At 39.5% G+C, this 10,305-nt stretch overlaps 1 protein-coding gene across 1 annotated transcript in view; it reads right to left on the reverse strand.

Moving 5' to 3' along the window:
* FANCM (FA complementation group M) overlaps positions 1 to 10,305 on the reverse strand; it is a 78,236-nt gene that overhangs the window by 46,652 nt on the left and 21,279 nt on the right. The window contains exons 5-6 of the mRNA XM_062577708.1: positions 3,136 to 3,267; positions 2,189 to 2,321 (exon numbers count right to left, since the gene is read on the reverse strand). Coding sequence (XP_062433692.1) covers positions 2,189 to 2,321; positions 3,136 to 3,267 — 265 coding nt within the window. The remainder of the gene's footprint in view (positions 1 to 2,188; positions 2,322 to 3,135; positions 3,268 to 10,305) is intronic.

Here is a 10,305-nt window from a genome sequence, read left to right on the forward strand (position 1 = left end):
CCCCGGTGATGAGAATAGCATCATGTCCTTAAGGCACAGGCACGTATGAACAGAAACGCACGCCAAGGACTAGTTTAATCATTAACAAGCAGCAGCAGTGACAGCGAACCAGGCAGTACTACAGCTAGTCGGACCTGAGTTAAAGATGGACTTCAAAGGCTTGTATGTCAAGGTCGCCTTGCTTTGACTAAAGAAGTATGCCCGACACTTGAAACCTCCCATATAAGCCCTCCCAAGACTTTAGTCCAGTGAGACTACAGCTGCAGCAGAAAGGCAATTATAGATACCGTAGGTAAGTAATATTTCTACAAGACTACTAACAAAAGCTTTCTAGAATAGTTACACACATAACAGCCCTCATCCTGCAGACAAAGAGAATCACAAGACTAATTTCAATGGTAAAAATGAAGACAATTCTTAAAACAAAGTTCTTCATATCACATGCAAATCAGTGTAGACAGAGCTGTAGATTTCTAACCCATCTATACAAACAAGAGTCCTAACCTCTGTGATATTCTCATTAACTTGGAACAAGTACTTTGCACTAAACTGCTATACAGAGTGGAGGGCTCCAGAAAAATCAGGAATTCTGGATCTACGTGAGATTCAGCAGAAATCAGAATGCTTGTGACGAGCGTGTCAGGTACATACTCCTTCAGGGAGCAGCACAGCAGAGACAGTCAGCAATGCTGGCATTACCCAACAGTTCTAGGCAAATTCAGACACTCAGACACATTCAGTATTTAACTTGCATTGCTTCTTGTTTACCTTCTTCATTGCACTTCCTTTTTAGCACTGAACTAGGCGGGTAGCTTAATCAAGGAATTTTATGTCAAGCCAAAAATGTCTGCTTGAGGCCTATCACTTATGTAATATTATGGCACAAAAGAGAATCAAGCAGTTGCTGTTCTATCAAGTGGCAAACTCCTTCACTCAAATCACTCGCAACACTTATCAGTGCAACAGATGGGCTGGGGAACTTAGACATAGCTAAAACTTAATCACTTCAAATAAAACATATATTTGTCAACTGTACTAGAGCTTCGGTCCAACAAACTTCTCAGATCTCGATGAGGACATGCGTGTATACTGCAGTCACTGGAGAACTTCCTCATTTGATTCGCAATCCAGAATAATGAATCTTACATGCTGGATTCGGTCAACCTAATAAATTGAAAAACAAGTGCTACCTATCCTGGGGCAAGGAACCTTTTCTGTTTTTCATCAGCTTGCTAGGACTTAGATTATTTTTACCATAAATATCTGGGGATCTCAGTCCTCTTTCAATTACACCAAAATTTCAAAGCTAGGCTTAGAGAACCACGTAAGATATGGCACTTGACGCAGCTTACTCTGGACTATATTCCCATAAAGAACAGCAGTTCTCTAGAGCTGATGCTGGGCTGATCTATAGCCAGAGACTCATCTAACTGGACTTGAGGAACCTGTGTATTTGCAGGAGCAGCTTTTGAGAAGAAAGTGAAAGAAATCAGCAAGTACATGCATATTAGTGAGAGGGCAGCTGAGGACATTTTTCATTTTAACCTTGACCTTAATTTTTTAACCTTCCTAATGGGAAAATGTGCATATATATAGAATCCTTAGAAAAAGAAAAGCCTTACATGAGGAAAATGAAGCTCATGTTCTAAACCAGGATAAGACCTTGTCTATAGTATAAAGAAAGGAATTACATATGCACCTTAGTAAGTGGTGAAGTTGTTGCACAGTCACTATAGAAATTCTAGTGATGCATCTAAATTTGTAGTTAGAAAGTCTTCTGGCAAAGATGCTCAAAATTCATGCACACACTGTAACTATTTTTGTTATAATAGGAGCTAAATAAGGGAGGACTTGCTTCAAAAGGTCAAACCCTTTCTTGGTTTAAATTGTTTGATGGTTATTTTTTGCCTCTCCTGAGATACTACTGTCACTTACTACAAATTCTATTTGTGTCTTCCTCTATTTCAAAACTGCTCCCAGACATACACATTTGCTTTCCCAAACATACTATATAACTATTTCTAACATTGAATGACATTTCCAATAGTGATGAAGGGGGATCAAAAGCCACTTACATTTGCAATCTATTCATTAAATTAACTATTTTGAGCAAAAGTAACTATGTATGAGGTAAATTAAATGAGAAGGAATGGGGTCAAAAGAAAGGATGTTTCTGAAGACTTTTCACCTTTTGATCCATCCATAATTCCAAAAAGGTAGATAAATAATGATCGTAATCCCATTTGCAGCAGTAGCTCATAACCATGATATAAACTGATACAAAGTGCAAAATCTCCTTCAATTGTACCTTGCTGTATTCCCTGTGGAAACAAAAATGACTCAATAGGTTAAATTAAGGAAGTCAATAAGCAGCAAGAATCATACTCCAATTCTCATGACAAAAATTAGATTAATATCTGAGAAATGGACACAAAGAAAAAAGTAATGCGCAGCGAGTGTTTTGTCTATCAAAATCTTCAAGAGACAGGTTACTAAATTCCTAACGATCAGTCACAGCAATTTTCTCTTGCCATTCAAATTATTTCCAAAATACTTGCATTATCTTCCAAGATTAGCTCATTACTTTCCAACGCAACTCAAAATTTGACTGTTGGGATGTATAGCTGAACTATCCATCAATATTTGATAAAAAAAGAGATTTGTGTCATGTCTGTCTAGACCACAAAATTTAAGTTAGGAAAGTTGTCTTTCCTACTGCGAACTACACTTCCCAACATTCTTTTTAAGGTACACTGCCTTTTTTTTAAGGCAATATTCTTTCTGTTTTCAACTCAATGGCAGTTCAACTCAAGTTTAGCAATTCCATAGCAAATTACAGAAAAATAAAGGTAGTAATGCAGTTTTAAGGTCAAAGTGTAGTTTGGGCAGTCAGAAAGTGCAATGCAAGTTCTTAGAGTGCTTTCGCTTTGCAAATGAAGCTCTTCGTTTTTTCTTTAACTCTCCTATACTAGCATCAAGAAATCTGGAACAAGTAAGCATACTTTATCCCAAGGCTACAAATAGAATGTTATAATGGAAATACAAGTTAAAACATATCAAGAAGCTTTGTGAACTATGAAGTATTACTATTTATTTGATACTCTAGTAACACAAAAAAAACTATATTACATTTACCGCATTTTGTGAAGAAGGGTTTTTTCTAAACTGATCCCTTGCTAGAATTATCTGATACTTTGTAAGGCTGGGAATATCTCGCCTTGCTAAAACTCCTATTTTAATCAGGCGTCCAGCAAATGCTTCTAGCACCTGCAAACAAAACAAAACAAGGCACACATGAAATGTGAAGGTAAGGATATTTAGCCTTTTTAAGTAATTTTATTTTTACTCTTGATAATGTATAAAATAGAAAATAAATGAACCATTTGTGTTCTTTGAAAGGTATTTTGTAAGCAAGGCAATACTGATTTCTGAATAATTGGTTTCCAAAACTGATGGTACCCTGGTGCTTTGGCTTACCATAATGCTCACTTCATGCTTTGTATCCTATACAGAAAGACCCCTAACCCCCAAAATCACCCCATATCCATCAATCACCCGACAAGCACTATCACATGCTGTGCTTTTGTAGTCCTGCAAGTACTGACTGGCCAGGGAGGAAGAGGGAACTAGCTACTGCACTCATGTTGCAGCTCCCTCTCTCACTGGGAACACTAATTTTGATGTCTTTTCTCCCAGGCCATTAGTTTCAGGAAAACTTGTAGGAACACATTCAGCTTTGAGAACTTTACATTTCCACAGGTAATTTAAACCAATAGGTTTGAAAGTTGTGTGTGCAGGGAGGGGGAATGAATAGAGGAGGAGTGACTGTCAGGCAGATGGACACAGCTGGGAAACAGTACTGTGCCTCGTTTCCTTTGGAAGCCATGTAAAATGCAATTTTGTTTTTATACATCACATGTACCTGCTTTCCACATCAGTGAAACAAGGGAAGTGACCTGCACTAATTCATCTTAATCCTGTTTTTCCTCTTTGTTTCTCTGCCTTATGTGGTCAGGATTTTTTTCATAGACTTAGTTTTGCATGAGTGCTAACTCTGCAATAATTGGACTAATCAGATTTGTACTACAAAAACGAGTGACAATCTGTTGGCCCAGTTGGCTAACAATACCAAAAACATCTTGGTATACTATAGCACAATAACAAGCTTCTCCAGAGACAGTCTTGACTTAGTCTGACAGGAGATAGTTCTTGATACCTGTTTACATGCATATAGCATTTCATAAGTTTCCTAAGCATTTAAACACCAGTTTAGCTGAAACAGTGTTGGTAGGAAAGAAGGCTATAGCATAGTAAAGTCTTGATTTTATTTATTTTTTTTTTTTACTGTTCTTTCAGCTCACTGAAAAACAAGTCCAACTGAAACAACAGTTTGGGACTTCTAACAGAACTGATTTAAGTAAGTCTTCAGCTTCTGAAGACAAAATGCCCTAAAAGGAAAGGAAAAACAATTTAAAAATACAATGCATGTTTAAACACCAAGTAACAACGCTATTTATCCTCTTCATATTTTTAGAGTATTCTGGGTTATTAGAGTCTGTTATCAACAACCACTGTCTATTTGTACCCCTTTGCTACAATGGCAACAGTCTAACTCCTCTCTACTTGGTTTGATTACTTTTACAATCCGGTACTGCTTTAGCTTCTCGCTCTGGTTACGGTGCCCACACAGCCCTAAGTGGGAAGCCCCGAGGAAAGGGGTGGGAACAATCACAGCTGCAATCGCATTAATCCCAAAAGGGATCAACAGTGCAAAGAACTTTGAAACAGCAAATGAGAAATTGGGACAGCACCAGCTAAAATGAGAAAACAATGTACTGGGGAACTTCCACACTGCAGGCTCCGTGTACCCAAATCCGTTAAAAACAACACGCTGGAGTCAACAGACTAAGCAGATTATAACAGATACAGGCTGGTGAGACATAATAGAAATGAAGCCTAAATCCTGACTACCACCTGAATACTCTGGTGCATCTTAGGTCGCTCCTCCTCCCTACTCGAAGGCCTTCAGACTGGGGTACGAAGCCTCGTGCAGCTTGTCATTTCCACGTCAGATGAGCTGACCCCAGCTCACCACCCCCGGTTGGAAAGAAAAGGCAAGCTACGCCTGCGTTAGCAAACGGTACAGGCCAGAAGGAGCAGACCTGCAGGGAAAGCAGTCGGTGCTGAGGATCAGGGCCCACCCCGTGCGTGTCAGCAGACTTTATTTCGGGATTAGTCCCCACACACTGAACGCCCGCACACAGTCAAGGAGCTCAGAGGCAGTTCTGATCTTCAGGTTTACTCTCACCTACAGGAAATGTGGTCCATGGGCTCCCACACTGCTCCGTAATGTAACACAAAGCAAAGCACGGTAAGCAGGGACAGACAAGGGATTTCATCCCAAAGCATTCATCCCCATTAGGACTAATGGACTAATTAGAGCAAATAAACCACTAATATAAACACAGCCACAGGGGCCTGAAGGCAAAACAGAAACCCGCAGCAGCAGCACAGCCTGCTTCCCCCTCACCCCCCAGGGTTTCTTAATTTTCTTATGACACACAAAAGAATGATTCTGTTGATCCTTTTTGAGATGGTTCATGGGTTACACAAAGTATATTGAGAACTGTATGCATCCATCTCTACAGGATTTTTGGGTTGATTCGACAGACTAGCACCAATTAGAACGTACACCATTGCTAAGAATTTCCAGAGGAAAGGAAAAAAATCCAGTATCTTTTATTTAAAATGCAGTCAGAAACATTCAACAAGAAAATAGTTTCTCATACTTGGTTTAACCTTAAAGGTTGAAAATTCAAAATTTTGTTTGTTGTTGTTACGTTGCTTTTAAATCTAACCTGTATCTGATGAGCCACTTTAAAAGGAACAAACTAGTAACATCAGTTCCAGCCTATAAAAAAAATGTATTTCAAAAAATTGGTCACCATGCAAGGCATAACTCAGTGAGTCTCATTTTAATGAGATGCCATTAAAATCACAATTTACCCTCTCCTCAAACAGTTCAGTGATAAGGATACTCAAGCTACTGAAGATAAAGCTTAAATTATTTCTCAAGTAGTAGAAATGGAGTCAGTCTCTGAATACAAAAATGTTTCCTTAAAAAAGAAATTAGTGTTAAAAAGCAATATCCACGTAAGTATGATATTGCAGTGCACACGTATTATGTGTCATACTGGTTGCACAGCTCTTTTTTAAAATTTTCCATTACATATTTTTTTGTTCATCTCTTGACCTGGTTTATAACATTTAAGAAAATTACATTGTCACTGTGTGTTCAATGTACAACCCCTGTCTGATTTAATCATCTTCTACAAAACAAACCAAGACAGACTGTTATGAAAGACAGCAGGATCCAGTCACCTGTAGCTTCAAAACTAATAAGGAACGGTAAACATAACCTACTTAGAAGAGATACAGAAACAAGCACTACTCAAAGCAATTACATTTATCTTGTTTCTAAACCTCTATTTTTAATTAAAAATATAATACTTCTGGAAAGTCTCTTCAGTCTTTCCAGAATGTTTAAGTGTTACGTTACTCATTTAAAAACGGAACTGTAGAATTCATTTATATGAATTTCTTACTAGCACTAATGACTTTTTCTATCTCCCTTAAATTAATTGATAAGCTGATAGATCTACTACTAATAATATATGAAAGGGAACCTGTGTAGTTATCCCGTACTACACTAAACTTGCCAAAAACCTAAAGTATTTGCTGCCCAAGGTATTTTTTCCCCAGCACATCACACTGACTTTTCAAAGCTTGTACTTGAAATTACCCTAAAACCTGTAGCTTGGGCTTACAACGTTAGCCGAGAACAGAAACGTGTATTATAACTAGAAACGACAAGGCAAAGAACTGTTTACTGCTTCAGCTACATCTCACTAATAACAGTTTTTAATTTATTTTCTCTTAGCACAAATAGAAAACAAAGGCTCTAAATTTATTCCCTGGAGACTAACTGGAAACAAAAGATCTGGCCTAGTTATTTCACTGCAGACTTGCAAACTTTCTTTGCCACAGGAAAGCAGTAAAGAACTCAATTCATTCTCTTCTCTAGAAGTGATGCAGTATGACAGGTTTGAAAGAAACTAGCTATGAAATAGATCGTATCTCCACAAAACAAAGACTAATTAGATCTACTTATAAATCGTTTCCTCATAACCCCAAGAAATCCAAAGTGCCAGGGAGCTTTCTGTAGCTCTCTGAGCTGCGAGTAGCAGCAGCACCGCATTTCAGACAGCCACACTGAGCTCAGACAGACGAAGGTGCCTTTTCCTTCATCTCCCCCGTTTTCTAACCCATCCAGCTCCAGTGTTTTCGGCGCACAACATGCTACAGTTCACTTCCAAGCACGTTGTGGCAGATGTGGAATTGATGTGGAAGGAGACAGGGCTACACTGCGCGATGGCGAGCGGCACCCGCCGCTGCGCTGCATGCTCGTGGGCCTGCCGGCTTGCCACGGGGCTGCTGGAAACCGGGGGCGAAGCGACACGAGCAGCTCCAGGACACAAACCCGGGCTGCTGCTGCTGCTGCGCACCATACCAACCTTGTGCTGCTCCCACTGTCTGCTCCACATTTGCAAACTCCCAACTAAGGGAGCGCAGAAAGGGAAGAAGGGGAGAGAGGAGACTTCTCCCAGGCTCTAGTCCCCCAGACCACAGCTGAAAAGGCAGGCCGGAAGGCGGACTTCACGCAAGCGCGAGGAGCAGAGCGCTGTGATTGTACCGTCCTGGCGGAGAACAAACTGATTCAACACGGCAGGAAGGCATGAAAGCAGCCAGGGCCTCTGGCAGCTCCAGGAAAGAGCCGCCCCAGCGAACACAACATGAAGAGGCAGAGCATTCCTTATTCTGTTTTAGGACTGAAACTAAAAAGGTTTGGGTTTAACAGAGTGTGGTATCCTGAGAGGGGGTAGGTGCAGCAACCTAAGACTCCTGAACGTGTTTTCCAAGAAATCGCCCTAGGAACGATACAGCCGACAGAGCACAGACTGTGTTCAAACACTGCCAACCACAGCTCAAGGCTGAGAGAAAGTCTTAGGACTCTATCGAAGAGTACCGCGGGGTGCGAGAGCCCAGCAGAGCTCAAAGATGCAGTCAGTCCGGTAACGGTAAGAGCCCGTCCCTCAGAGGAGCCGGGGCGGGTAACAGGCGTCCTTTGACCAGCCCTCAGAAAGCCTGAGAACATCCTGTGCACAGCGAGAACAGTTTATCGTCACGTTTGATGAAGCTTAAATCGTAACAAAGTACAGCGAAAGATGACAACTATTCACACGCACAAGATGTTGGTTTATGACGGAGAAGACAACTGAGAAGCATGTTAGGAACTACTATTAGTGCTGAATTTCAGTTATTCTCCTCGTATAATCTCAGAACCAAGACAGAATACGAGGGACAGAAGTGATATTTTATATAAGCTTTGGCCTGACATTTACCTATCTTCCCAAAAATGAAAAAACAGAAAAAAAGACACAGAAGGATGCAGTGGGTTTTTGTGTACAAGGTTTTTTTTTAACTAACTTTTTAATTCTTCCACATTAACACTGATCAATCTAGCAATGATCTCAGCTCCTCCGCAAGTTTTATTGTCATGAGTCATTAACTCATTGAGACCTTCAGAGTCTGTCCACTCTCCAGGAATCTTTTATACACATTTAAAATATACTGTTCTTCCCTGGAAGCTGATGTTATCAGAATTTCCAATATTTCACAATATTTTACAACATTTCATCTTCTTTCGACATTTTGTTTTTCTCTTCTTGCAGCACTTTTCACCTAAAAGTTGCAAAGAAGATGGTCTACAGCTTTTACTTTTCAATTAATTTGACTAAGAGTGTTTTTACTTTCTCACTTGAGAAGTTATAAAACAGAAGTGGCATTTTTATACTGAACTGCAGTTCAGTAAGAGTAAATGTCATCACTTTATCACATGATAGACTGAAGCTTCCTACTGAGGATGCTTTGTATCCTCAATTTGAAAGACTAAATATTTGCTTTTCTATTATATCCAGGGATATAATCGGCCAGGAAAGCACCCAAAATATAGCATTTACAGAAGCATGTTCTCTCCAGAGAAACTATTTATTAGCCGACAGCCACATACAAAATTAACAAGTAAGCAAAACCAAATAAAACAAAAATCAGCTTTTTTCAATTGTAATTAGTAGTGACCAACTACTGTATCAGCCAAAGCTGACAGCAGTGTCTGGATACAGACCGTAACATGTCTTCAGTACTATATCGAGTTTAACTCTTCATTATAAGCATATTACAACACAAAAACAAATCAAAATACACAAGTGGTTATCTGTTCCAGTGAATCATTCAAGTAAAATCTCAAACTCCAGTCAGTATTTAGTGGCAATTCCCACAAACTGAGAAGTTTGGCTGTGATTACAGACAAGTTTTCTCCTTTTTTTCATCTCCAGCAATGACACTTAGCAATACTCCAAAAAGAAATAGTCCTATTTAAGCACCTATTTGCTTAAACACTATTTAGAGAATAAAAGTTAGGATTATTTTTTGTGAGAAAGAGCTGGAGCTCTTTCTGCAGGACAGGCAGAAGAAGAGCCTCTCCACACTGCTTCAGAAAGTCAGCTCTTCTTAAGAACAGTTTCCTGCAAGAAACCTCCAAGAATCGGGATGCCCTTGCTCAGTAGCAATAACCCAACTTTCAAAATTACAGGAAAATTCTTTGCCTACAAAACCGAAATTAGGGAATTTACACCATACTCGTGTGTAATTTAAGTCATTACCAGAGACTTTGACTGATACATGTTGTGACTTTTTTTCCAGGAATCTACCCACAATAATGTAGCTGCTGCATGAATAAAGTTTAATAGCATCTTTGTTAAGAAAGTCTGGTAACTACAAAAAAATGCAGCCCACTTCAGCACATTTTCAGTAAATCTTGTGGTTTTATACACTAGGTAGTTGACTATGAAATCAAATCAAGCAGATAACCAAAACACTTAAGGAAGCATCATCTTCAAGCACTTGCCAAGGATTTGCCTTCTCTGTGGACTTTCAGATTTGCCAGTTTAGCGCAACCAATGACTGCATTCCACTTTTCTTCAAACAAAACAAAATAAAAAACTCCAAATGCTAAATTCACCTGCTAAGAAGTGTGCTTTCAGGAAATTCCCGTTGGTAATTTTTCCTCCATTTTCAAATTTTCAGAGAAGCAAGGTTCTTTGGCTAGTCATCTTTGATGGGTAGAAGGAACACTTTATAGAACAGCAGCAACCCCAGTCTCTAATGTCAGAGGTTCGCAGTGGG

This window comes from Rhea pennata, chromosome 5, assembly GCF_028389875.1.
Source record: "Rhea pennata isolate bPtePen1 chromosome 5, bPtePen1.pri, whole genome shotgun sequence".
NCBI classification, from domain to species: domain Eukaryota; kingdom Metazoa; phylum Chordata; class Aves; order Rheiformes; family Rheidae; genus Rhea; species Rhea pennata.